Source organism: Pantherophis guttatus, chromosome 2, assembly GCF_059756535.1.
Source record: "Pantherophis guttatus breed Tessera chromosome 2, ASM5975653v1, whole genome shotgun sequence".
Taxonomy (NCBI): Eukaryota; Metazoa; Chordata; class Lepidosauria; order Squamata; family Colubridae; genus Pantherophis; species Pantherophis guttatus.
The window spans coordinates 71678650-71691483 of record NC_142064.1 but is presented as its reverse complement, the minus strand read 5'-3'; the positions used below and the strand labels follow the sequence as shown (position 1 = coordinate 71691483).

The 12834-nt window shown below is 35.7% G+C and overlaps 1 protein-coding gene across 11 annotated transcripts in view; it reads left to right on the top strand.

Annotated features, from left to right (window-relative positions):
* GLIS3 (GLIS family zinc finger 3) overlaps positions 1-12834 on the top strand; it is a 148534-nt gene that overhangs the window by 92213 nt on the left and 43487 nt on the right. For all 11 annotated transcript variants that reach the window (XM_087886189.1, XM_034410329.3, XM_087886186.1 and 8 more), the window contains one exon: positions 11410-11571. In XM_087886189.1, coding sequence (XP_087742315.1) covers positions 11410-11571 — 162 coding nt within the window. The remainder of the gene's footprint in view (positions 1-11409; positions 11572-12834) is intronic.

Here is a 12834-nt window from a genome sequence, read left to right as displayed (position 1 = left end):
TTCTCTCAAATCAAATATCCTGTTTCATTGCACTTCACATTAAGCATAAAAGAATTAAAAATAACTGTAATAATGAAAGGAAACTGCCTAGATTCTAAATATTAGGCTATATTAATTCAATCTCTTTAAACCAAAACATTTTAATGAATGTGAGAGTGCTTCCAAAGAAAATGCAGAATGTTTTCCATATTGGATTATTACAGAAAAGGAAAAGATGTGAAATGCTAATATAGTTTAATCAAATAATAGCATCATGTAGAGAGCCACCTGTTCAGTGTTGAATTCCTTCTCAGAAAAAAGTATGTTTTTTTTAAGGATTGTAGTTATAAATGTTGTTAACAGAGTATATACCATCCTCTGAAAGATGTAAAAAATCATTTTTAGAATACTGAACATACATTCTTAATTGTAAAAAATTCATAAGAGCTATGATGCAATTAACTATTTCTTTTAGGAATTGATTTACATTGTAGCATCAAAGAGAAAATAATACACTTCTTTATTTATCTTACACCAGAAGTAGGAAATTCCTGGCCATCAGCCAGATGCACACCTCTTAAACATTCAGTCTTGACCTTCAGTCTTTCTCCACATCAAACCATCTGCTCTATATTATTTATTTTGCCTTTGTACCTCTTAATTTACAAGCTAATGAAAAGAATCGGGATAAAGTTAGAAAGAAAAAGTTGGAATGCTGTTGAATCTACGCTGCTGAAACTTTAACTGGTTCGTTGTTTAAAATACTTTTGAGTTAATTTATCCTATCTGGAACCTTCATTTTAAGATTATTACAGTTGTACTGAATGTTTTATATTTGTGTTTTATAAACAAATCAGTGTTTCTTTGGAAGCTGAATGGATTGGCGTACAGAGTAAATTGAAGTACTGGAGTATAGAACTTCAGGATGCTTTCAGAATGTGATAGTGATTAGAAAACCTTTTCCTTGCTCATATATCATATAATGGCCAGAAACAGAACATTTCCCCATGATGTTACCTCACACTTCTGGGACCTTAAAACTTGAGTCTACAAATCATGTGGGTGGAGTTAATTTAATATTTATAATTGTATTTATAGAGTCATCCTAGAAAAGTGATTCTAAAATAGGCTGACATAATTATATTGATCTGATCTATGTAATTGCTTGTTTAACACATACTTCCAGCTTATTTTCCTGATTTTAAAGCATTAGTATAGTGATGCTACATTAGTTTAATTGGGACTCAATTTGAGATTATTTGATACCTTCAAAGTCTTGGCAGGTTCTTGGCCTTAATTGGAATGTTCTGATAGTTTTAGCACTTAAAGCACTTAGATCTATCTGGGCCTTATTGTGAAAGAAATTAAAATCTGAAATTACATCTTGTAAGGAACTGCAATTTTAGAATTATTCTTATTTAGTCATGGTGGGGAAAGTACTTTTTTTTGGGGGGGTAAATAGTCTGAAAAGGGGATAATTATCCTTAATCAGCTAATAAGCAACAATACTTTAAAAATATTTTTTAAAATATCCCATTTAATTGTATACATTGTATAATTATCCCAATTTATACAACATGTACAATATTTTAATTGTATACATTACATAATTGGATATTTTATTACATTTATAATATTATAAAAAACTTTTTAAAATGTTTTTAAATGACAGTAATATTCAAGGAATCTGGAACATAGAAAATATCCAGTGTTACCAAATAAACAGTTTCAGGTTTAAAGAAATGCTAAGTACATTTCATATGCCCTAAAAATCAACTTTGTGGGATGTGTTCCACTCAATGAAGTTGAATAGGTGGGCCATTTTTAAACTGCTGAATATGTTGTTAAACGTGCAGGAACATTATTACAAATACTTTGGATCTGTCCAGAAGTAGTTTCCTTTTAGTTGGAGGAGAAGGAGGAGGAGGGGAATTGAGTTTAAGCACATTAATGAATGTTACATTATATTGAAGAAGTTTGGAATTTATTAGTTTAGGAACAGATTGGGTATATGGAACCTGAATTGTTGTAATAAAGCTGATTTTACATTCTGAAAAGGATAGGTGTATATCAGATATTAAAGATAGACTAAATGAAATTTATCAGCTCTGTATTTGAACTAGTTCTGAGGCATGGTTGGACAATAAGGTTCTGTATTATCTAGCTTTAATTCATTGCCTAAAAATTAAATTGTAATAATTTATATAATGCTATAATATTGATTCTGTAAAAATTAGGGAAAATCTCAAAATTTTAAATTTCAAAATTTGAATTGTATTATTATGCTATTGGTGGATTCATTCATTCATTCTATCTGCTGTGATTTAAATGCCTTTTTTCTTTTTTCCACACACCGCATAGCTTTTTACTTTGCATTATTTCATTTTTTAGGCATATGCTTTGTCAGTAAAATTTAAATTAAATTAAAATTTAAAATATTGGAAAATATTGTTCTTTTTTAATGCTTATGCTAAAAATCATCTTGAAAAATAGCTCATATTCTCTTATCGATGCCCAATTATTTTGCTGGTAATCTTGGAGAGAATATAATCCCTAATCCAGGGGTGAAATCCAGCAGGTTCTGACAGATTCTGGAGAACTGGTAGCAGAAATTTTGAGCAGTTTGGAGAACTGGTAGCAGAAATTTTGAGTAGTTCGGAGAACCAGCAAATACCTCCTCTGGCTGGTCCCAGAGTGGGGTGGGGATGGAAATTTTGCAATATCCTTCCCCCAGGAGTGGGGAAGGAATGGGGATTTTGCAGTATCCTTCCCCCGGAGTGGGGTGGGAATGGAGATTTTGCAGTATCCTTCCCCTGGAGTGGGGTGGAAATGGAGATTCTGTAGTATCCTTCCCCTGCCACACCCACCAAGCCACGCCCACGCCCACCAAGCCACATCCACAGAAGCGGTAGTAAAAAAAAATTGGATTTCACCACTGCCCTAATCTAAGAATTTGCTTGTCAATTTGTACCAAAAATGAACTGGTTTTGTTATACCTCTTAAACTATGAGGGATATTGCAGAATTTGTATTCATGGAGAGCCTACTTTCCCTTTCTATTCTCTTCCTAATGCCAGAGCATAGTTTTATCTATAATATTTAAAACAAATAAAACATTTTAAACAGTTAAAGAATAGATCAGAACAGAATTGTGTCAAGCAAGTTATGTGATAAATAAGAATACAATTTTATCAGTGAAGCAGATTACTATACAGCTGTAACCTACCTCGCTCCCAGTTAAACCTCTCTACTATCTTATTTTCTCTTATAACTCTTAACAGTCTGCCTATTGTGCATTTTTATGTTGTAAGATGAAAGCTAGTTTTGTTATGTGTTGGGCAATACTGCCATAATCCTCCAATGTTAATGCACTGCTTTCCTCCTTTTCACAAACTGATCAGTCTAAACAAAGCCTTTCCATTTATAACATTAAAGAATCCAGGTGTTCTTTCCTCCTGAAAATCCATGGCATTTCAATTAAGAGCAGTCCTACATAGGACATAGTTTGGTTGCATAAACTGAGTTAGATAGACTTAGAGCAGGGGTGTCAAACTCAAGGCCCATGGGCTGGATGCGGCTCGCGGGGTGCTTAGATCTGGCCTGCAGGGCCGCCCTGGAAACAACAAAGGACTGGCTCGCAGTGCCACTGCCAGGAAAAACGGAGCTTGGGAGGCCCACACGCAGCCCTCCCAGGCTCCATTTTTGGCGCGACAGCCTCCTGCAGCCCTCTGCCAGCAAAAACGGGGCACAGGCTCCATTTTCGGGCTCTGTTTTCACTGGCAGAAGGCAAAACAAAACAAAAGGAGAAATGTTTCCCCTTTTGCATCCAAGAAGGGACAGGAAAGGGAAAAGGAGAAAGGGAAAGAGGAAAGACAAAGAAAAAGATGGGAAGATGGGAAGAGAGCAAGGAAGGGAAAATAAGGAAAGAGGGGAAGGAGGAAGGAAGGAAGGAAGGAAGGAAGGAAGGAAGGAAGGAAGGAAGGAAGGAGATTATAATAAGAGGGAGGGAGGGTTTGAGAGAAGTCCTGCCTTAGCACTTGGCCACCATAGGTGCCCCCCTGATACAAGTGATGTTGAGCTGGCCATGCCCACCCTGGTCATGCCCAACCGGCCCCCTGAGATCAAACACAACCCTGATGTGGCCCTCAATGAAATCGAGTTTGACACCCCTGATTTAGAGGAATGGACTTGAATGAAGAAACAGAGGTTATATTAACAAGATTACCCATGCCATTTTCATTACCTTTCTCCTCTGTAAATTAAATGTCCCTGCTCATGTGAAGTTCAAATATATCGCTGGTATATCTGTTTTTATTTTTTAACTACAAAAGTGCAGAAATGTAAAAGCATAAGAATTTACTTGGTTGCTAATTTATTTAGTGAAGTTTCTAAGCCAGTCTTTAATTTCTCCTGTCTGAAAAGACAGATTTCATTTTAGACGAGCTATTTCTATCTGTTCGCACTCTGATTTTCTATGCCAGTCATTTAAAACCAATGTCACTGAGAATAAATAACAGCCAATTACACTAAAACCAATATTTCATTTTAGTAAAAACTCTTCAAGTTGTAATTAAAATCAGTGTTAATTTATCTAAACATATTGAAGACATTAAAACATAACCATTTATTTTAAGGACTGTCTCTTCCATTAGGCAAATGATGCTTTTGGTCATAAAGTGCATGTTTATAGAGATTTTAATAAATTTTAGGAGAAATTGCTGTTTTCCTTTCCTTGCTTTTTTTCTAAACAATAATAGTTTCGTTTTTAAATATAATGCACTCTGCCTGACTACCTACAAGAAATTCCTATTGCTTTTCATGAGACAACAATTTAAATGTGCACAGGACTGCAGATTAAAATAAAGTTCACCAGAATAGTGCAGATTCTGACAATAATGACAGCACTTAATGGGGTAGCTTTTAAATAAGAACATTCAAAGGGGACAGGAAATTATGATATCTGAATCATAACTTCATAATACATAATACAGTACCTACCTGACATCAGATACCACAATATCCATAAAGAATGTGATTGCTAGCTATGACTCTTAAAGATGTTTAGGGAATTGAAGGTGGATCTGGATATGGCATCGTAGATGATGAATGTTGCTTTTTGAGAACTGTACAACAACTTTCATTGGTAGCTCATTACCTACCAAGACAAAATCAAGATACTTATGCTTGTACATAACACTTTATGTACTATTATACATTAATGCTACATTATAATAGAATACATGGGGTTGCCTTTGTGGAGTATTTGGAAGCTTCATCTGGTGCAGAATGCAACAGTGCAGGTAGTCAATGCCATGGGTTACTTGGCACATGAGACACCATTGCTTTCAATCCTCATTGGCTTCAATCCGCATTGGCTTAAATTGCTTTTGGGTATTGGTAAACTTGCCCCACTCAGTTAGCTTTTCACAAAACCCTGAAAGGGACTCAGACTTTTTATACTGAGAGTGTGCTCTCTTGCATTTGCTGATGGTTGTTTTTATGTTGTTTGGCTCTTATGTGTTTTTACTTTTATATCAGGTATTTTATCTTTTATTGTCAGTTGCCTACAGTTACTTATGTGAGATGGGTGACTATATAAATCAAATAAATAATGAATAAAATAGTCCAGAACCAAACTTCTCCAGGACCATCTAATCCTCCCAGTATTTTTAAATCAGTTATGTCCCAGGATAAAAAGGTAAAGGTAAAGGTTTCCCTTGCACATATGTGCTAATTGTTCCCAACTCTAGGGGGCAGTTCTCATCTCCGTTTCAAAGCCAAAGAGCCAGCGCTGTCTGAAGACATCTCCGTGGTCATGTGGCCGGCATGACTAAACGCCAAAGGTGCATGGAATGCTGTTACCTTCCCACCAAAGGTGGTCCCTATTTTTTCTACTTGCATTTTTTTTTACGTGCTTTCGAACTGCTATGTTGGCAGAAGCTGGGACAAGTAACAGGAGCTCATCCCGTTACGCGGCACTAGGGATTTGAACCATTGAACTGCGGACCTTTCAATTGACAAGCTCAGCGTCTTAGCCACTGAGCCACCGCATCCCTTGTCCCAGCTTAGATATAGCTAATTTTACTTGTTCTGAGTGATAATATTATTGTAGAGAGTAAAGAAGATGATTTTGACTGATATAGGCAAGTTCCATTACCAAAGTGAAAAAGGGAAAAACATATCTTAAGTCCAAAGTAACCAGAAAATATATGGAAGTATGCTAAGACTACTTTCAATGAGTGTGAGTATAATAGAGTCTTGCAAGTCTGATTGTGCTGTACTTCCTCCGCTTATACCCATGTCTGTTAAGAAGGTATCTGTCTGAGCTGTTTTCACATACTTTCTATTTCTTTTAGACTTTGTTTTTCTCCTCGTCACTTGGGTAATGGCTCCTACTATCTCCATCGTCTTCACTCTCTATATTTATAAACAACATATATATTATAAAAATATAGTTATCCTTGTTAATTATTTTTTTATGTTTTATGTTTCTAGACCACCCGTCTCTCTCAAGGAGGGGCTCGGGGTGGTGTACAGTATAATCAGCATATAACATTAACATTAGAATATTACATTAATTTAGAATTAAACACTTTAAAATTGTGAGATTATAACATTTCAAAGAAATTTTAAAAAATCTGAGATGACCATTTAACATTGACTAATAAAGACAGAGGGAGGGCCAGCCAGCTCCAGAATCGCTTGATCCTTTGTGCCCCTCACCCCCAACACAGAGCAAGTTTTGACCCTTTGTGGAAGACCAGAAGAGGGGGAGGGTCTGCCTCATCTTTGGGGAAGGGATGTTCCATAACGTGGCAGTGACAAAAAAGCTGTCTTCCTTAGACCGTGCCAGTTGACATTCTTTGACTGATAGGGTCTACAGCATACCTTCCCTGCATGATCAAATGTGACAGGCTCCTGTGATGGGGTGAAGCTGATTCCATAAATAGCTTGGCCCCATGCTTTGTAGGGCTTTATAGAGCTATTATAATATATGTTATAGAATAGAGTTGTGAAAACTGTTTCATCAGAAAGACTGATTTTTTTTAAAAAAAAATGGCGACCCTATGAATTGTGGTTGTGGAGAAAATTTCTGAGAATACTTTGGACTGCAAATAGGGCACGTAATACTAGATGAAGTAAAACTAGTCTGATCAATGAAGCACTGACAATGAAGCTAAAGCTAAAACTTAAGTATTTTGAATATAATAAAAAAGCAGGAATCATTTCCCACATGTTTGAAAAAATCAAAGGCGATCAAAACGAAATCAAAAGAAGACAATGGAGCTAGATGTAATCACTACACTGATGACACAAACATGAGTTTAACACAAACATGAGATCAAAGAAACAGTTACTGACAGACTATCCTGGCTTAATACTGTTTGTCAAGTTCACAAACACTCAGAAGTGACTGAACAACAGTAAGATCAGATATGCAAAAGAGCTTACTCCAACCCCTTGAGATTGGTTAGATTTATTCCCATGTGAGAGTTAGGATGAGTTTCTGCATAAAATTTGAACATATTTGAAATGTTCAGAAATCTGAACTTGAACATAATGAGTCTTTGGAGTAGCATGTTGTCATCAAGTGGATATCATTAGAAGCTTATGACAATAATATTAACTCTAAATAAAAATGAGACCAAAAACAAGGTAGCAGAATAGGGGGGAAAAAACCAATGCTAGTTTTTCCTAATAAAATATTTGCTACTGAGCTAATTTCCTCTTTTCCTTTTGATTGTTCCACATGGATTTGAAATTATTAGCAGCTGATGTATACAGAAAGAACTTATTTTCCAAGAAATTTTCTATCATATTAATTATCTTCACAGAAATAACAGCTAAATCAATCAAGACTATATTTGTGAAGTTTCATTGAAACCCTGTTCCAAACAAGTTAATTTGATAATTGTTTTCACAAGCCAGGATATATGGTGTTTTATATGTTGATTATTCTGTACATCTCTCAGAGCCCCTCCTTGAGGGAGAGAGCAATCTAGAAACATGAAATGTATGTGTGTCTTTGTATGTATGTGTAATTTATGCAGGTTTATCTAGTGCAAATGATGCATAATCTGGGCAATTCTCTTTAAATTTATGCAAAATCAGGTATAAATATCATTGTTCTGAAAGGAAGTTTTTCCCCTCAGGTAGATTAGCTCATGAGTGCAATTGCAGAGATAAAAACCTGACTAAATGTCACCTGAAGTTAAACTGTATCTTTTTTCCAGGTAAATATTCTCAACGATTTCAGCTTTAATTAATTCAAATCCTATTTAGCATGATTGAGATTGTCCAGCCAGCACTTTGAGGATAATACTTATGTTTAAGATATTCTACTGAGAATGAATTTTAGACTGTTAGGGAAATGCATTCTGAATAAAACAGAGCCCAATATCTTGTATTTAAATATAACGTACACAGAATGTTTATAATTCAGAAGATTTGCTTTATCATTAAAAATGCCTCCCTTTGTTTTCAGGATTTCTCTTTAAAAAGGTGAGCTCAAAATTATGATATTGCTATTAGATGAATATAACAGATGGAGGTAAACAGTATTTTGATTATTTTGATGAAGCAGTGGAGAAAGTTTTAAATGCACATGTTAAATTATTACATGAGCAACATTATACTGAGTTATTTATTTATTTTATATATTGCTTCTCATTTAAAACTTTTCAATGGTGTTTTACAGTATAGTATGACATAGTTATATACACTATTTGTACTGGGTACTGTATATACCTGTGTATAAACTGATGTTCAAAAATTTTGTTTTGTTTTTTTTTTTTGTTTTTTTTACAATTGGCTTGTCTGAGAATGGTTGAGCAGGGCAATACATAAAGTATGCCTACATTCTTTGCATGCCTGACTTGATTTTTTTTCACTCCTGATGAACTAGTCATATGTGTGTGTGTGTTAGAGAGAGAGAGAGAGACAGTCAAACACACGCACACAGAGAGAGAGAGAGAGACTGACTGAGAGAGAGACAGAGAGAGAGAGAGAGAGAGAGAGAGAGAGAGAGAGAGAGAGAGAGAGAGAGAGAGAGAGAGACTCGGACTAACAGATCTGTTTTTTAGACTGGTCCAAATGAAGTTATCTTCAACCATGTATGTATAAAAACTTTCTGATTTGTGTTTATGAAAGGCTTGAGAATAATTCTAAAATGGTTCTGTTTGAAAGAACTAAGTGAGCTCACTTTATCAGTGATAAATAAGAGAGGATCATAAATGAAATAATATCAGCCTTAATCTGCTTGCACTGCTCTGGTTTTAGTCAGTTTTACCCATATTTGGGTAAAGCCTCTTTGTCCAAGTTCCTGCCCCCCCCCCGTTCCTGCCCCCAGTTTCTCCCCAGCTAGCAGTTCAAAAGCACGCAAATGCAAGAGATTAATAGGTATCACTTCAATGGGAAGGTAACAGTGTTCCATGCGCCTTTGGCGTATAGCCATTCTGGCCACATAATCATGGAAAATATCTTTGGACAAGTCTGGCTCCCTCGGCCAAAAAATGGAGATGAGCACCGCGCCCTGGACAGGGAAACCTTTATTTTTACCTTTATTCATATTTACAACGTGCATTATCTTCCTAATCATGTGTTGGGTGTTATTTAAAAAATACTTTATTATCTGACTGTAAAAAGGATTGTACAGGTGCTAACATCTCATGTTTAATCCCAAACCACTAAGATGTACTTTTTCCTTCAAAAGAAAGGTGCTCAACTCCTCCTGGCAGTTTCTCTGCTCAAAAGATATCCATTTGCTTCTTCTCAGCTTCCTTTTCCATATCCATACATTTTCTCCATTCACAAAAGCATTTTTACTGAATAACAGCTGGAGGGAAAGGGTTAAGATCTTCCCCCAATGGGGTCAACTACTACAAATGGAATCTTCTGCAGTGGCATTTGGTAAGAAAGGAAGGAGTCAGAATAAAATATTGTGCACAATACAAATAAATTATATTTCCCCTCAGTTAGGACAAGGCATTTAGAGAACATATTGTTTTTTTCTAAATGAAATAATATCCAGCAGTAATTGAAAATGGGAGGTTTATGAAAGCTTGCAGCAAATCCAACAGAAAAATAAAACTAAAATCACATTGATTTAAATTATGAATATACAACTGTTTGCATAGCTTCTCTACATGTGCAAAACTTTTCAGATTAAATTAACATAGTAACTCATGGTTCTACATTTAAATATATTTCTCATACTATTTAACTCTTACTGGCAAGAACAATAGAACGTAGTGGTCCAACAATTGCCTTTATGAATTAGATTACAGCTTCAATTTGAACATACAACACCAAATACAACATAATAACTAGGAAAACATTTCAATAATAATGATGATGAACATTATTATTATATGTTAATACTTCCATAAAGTTAGATGGCTCAGGTTTACTTCTCTCCAATAGTCTTAAAAACAGCAAAAAATTGACATGTATTAAAATGATGAATTGCAGAAAAAGTCGTCACTTGAACTTCAAAGCTATATCTAATAACTCATAGGTTATTAACATTTCAGTTTGAAAATATGACTGAAGAAAACTTAGTTTCTTGTTTCTTCATCTAATTATAGTTCTATAAGGAATAAGCAAACTAAGCTTAAGTTTAGTTTAAACCCATTTAGCAAACTATTCATGTTATGTTCAGAAGGCATGATTCTAATTTTTTTCTCTATTATGATATTTTTGAAAATGCTCCAATACCCATTGTCATGGATTTAGTAGCAGATGCTTGTAGAAAGGAACCTACTCCAAAAAATATTCAGCATTAAGGGGAAAGATAAAGGGAGAAATGTTTTGTTCTATATAGGAAAGAAATATGTTGTATTAATTGCCCCATTAATGTATAAAGCTAATTTTAGGATGATATATGGGTGCTAAAGCATAATTTTACTTTTATACAAAAAAATAGGGCATATTATATTTCTATTTTGCCTCATTTTTTAAGATCACAATTATATCCTGTGTTCTTGCAGAATGTGATAATTGTATATGCACAGAGATGAAAATTGGCTGAATTATCTGACAATAAGTCCTAATTAACTTAATGGGACTGACTGACTTCTGAAAAAAAAGATATATAATTGTATTATTAATGACTTTCTGTATTATTTGACCACATCTAAAACTGACTCTAGTATACACCATAAGAGTTTGTCTGAAAACCCAACACTACAAGCCCCACATTGATATTCAATAAATTGCGGTAGGTAGAGAAATTAGGAATGATCATGCACATTTGAAGCATTTATATATGCTCTTTTCAGAAATATGGATGTACTCATTAATGTGTAGAAGCCGGGACAGTAGACATGGCTGGGGTTCTCTTTATGACATGAATATATACTGTAGGCAACATGTGTGCAAAGAGAAGAAAATTCCCTTCCTTCAATCTTAGAAATTTTATTTTGTTTCCCAGTTCGAAGGCTGCAAGAAGGCCTTTTCTAGACTAGAAAATCTGAAGATTCACTTAAGGAGCCACACTGGAGAAAAACCTTACCTTTGCCAGCATCAAGGCTGTCATAAAGCATTCAGTAATTCCAGCGACCGAGCCAAGCACCAGAGGACGCACCTGGACACTGTAAGGGAAGAATGTGATTTTAGATAATATTTTGCTATATCTTGCAATATCTTACAGACATATTGTTTATTAAGTGCACATAAAATGGGGACTTACAATGGAACCCCTATAGAAGGGTGTTTGCTCATGTTATTCAGGTTGTTTTGAAATTCAGTTTTTGTTATAAGAAAAGAGATCATTGTGATAGGTCAGGGGTATCAAACTCAATTTTATTGAGGGCCGCATCAGGGTTGTGTTTGACCTCGGGAGGCTGGGATGGGCGTGGCCAGCTCGACATCACTTCTATCGGGGGCCCTGTGGTGGCCCGAGTGCTCTGCCAGTGAAAATGGGCTCCCAAGCTCCATTTTCACTGGCAGAGAGTTGCAGGAAGCTGTGGCAGCCGAAAATGGAGCTCGGGAACCCGTTTTCACTGGCAGAAGCACCGTGGGCCAGTCCTTTGCAGTTTCCAGGGTGGCCCCACGGGCCAGATCTAAGTACTCCTCAGGCGGGATCCGGCCCCCGGGCCTTGACTTTGACACTCCTGTGATAGGCCTTTCCTTTTATAAGTCTAAGAGGCTCAGGCTGCCTACTGTATACAGAATTTTTATACTGTAAGATGCAGATTAGTTTTCTTGTGATATAGAGTAATGCTCTCCAGTTCTCTCACCCATTTTCCTTTCACAAATCCATCTGCCTACAAACAAAGGTTTCCATATATCATGTTAAGGCAGCCTTTCTCAACCTTTTCCCCCCCTTAAGGAACCCTTGAAATAATTTTCAGGTCATAGAAAATCCCTGCATAAAAAACATTGTATTTGCAGCTCATGATACATTAAAGATAAAAAAGTTTTTTTTCACGACCTCTTGCAGAACCCCTCACAATTTCTCACAGAAGTCTTGGGTACATGGAAGTCCAGTTGAAAAAGACTCCATTGGGGCATCCAGATACTCACTCCTAAAAATTCATGGCTGCTTCAAAGCCCTGCATAGGGCATGATTTGATTGCCTAAAGAGATATGCAGAAAACCTAGGAGGAGTAGATCTGAATAAAAAAATAAAGGCGCTACAGTATCCTGTATAGCAATTAAATAAATAAATGTGATATAGTGCTTCCTCTCATACTTACCATAACAGAAGTGGTGCAAAATTGAGAATGAAGGCCATGGGTCCAGATACAGAAGATGAAGTATGCTCTTATGTTTAGGGGAAAGTTAGTGCTAAACACTACATAATAATAATGAAAGTACTTGAAAGCTTAGGACTCAACCTGATATTCCACTATTT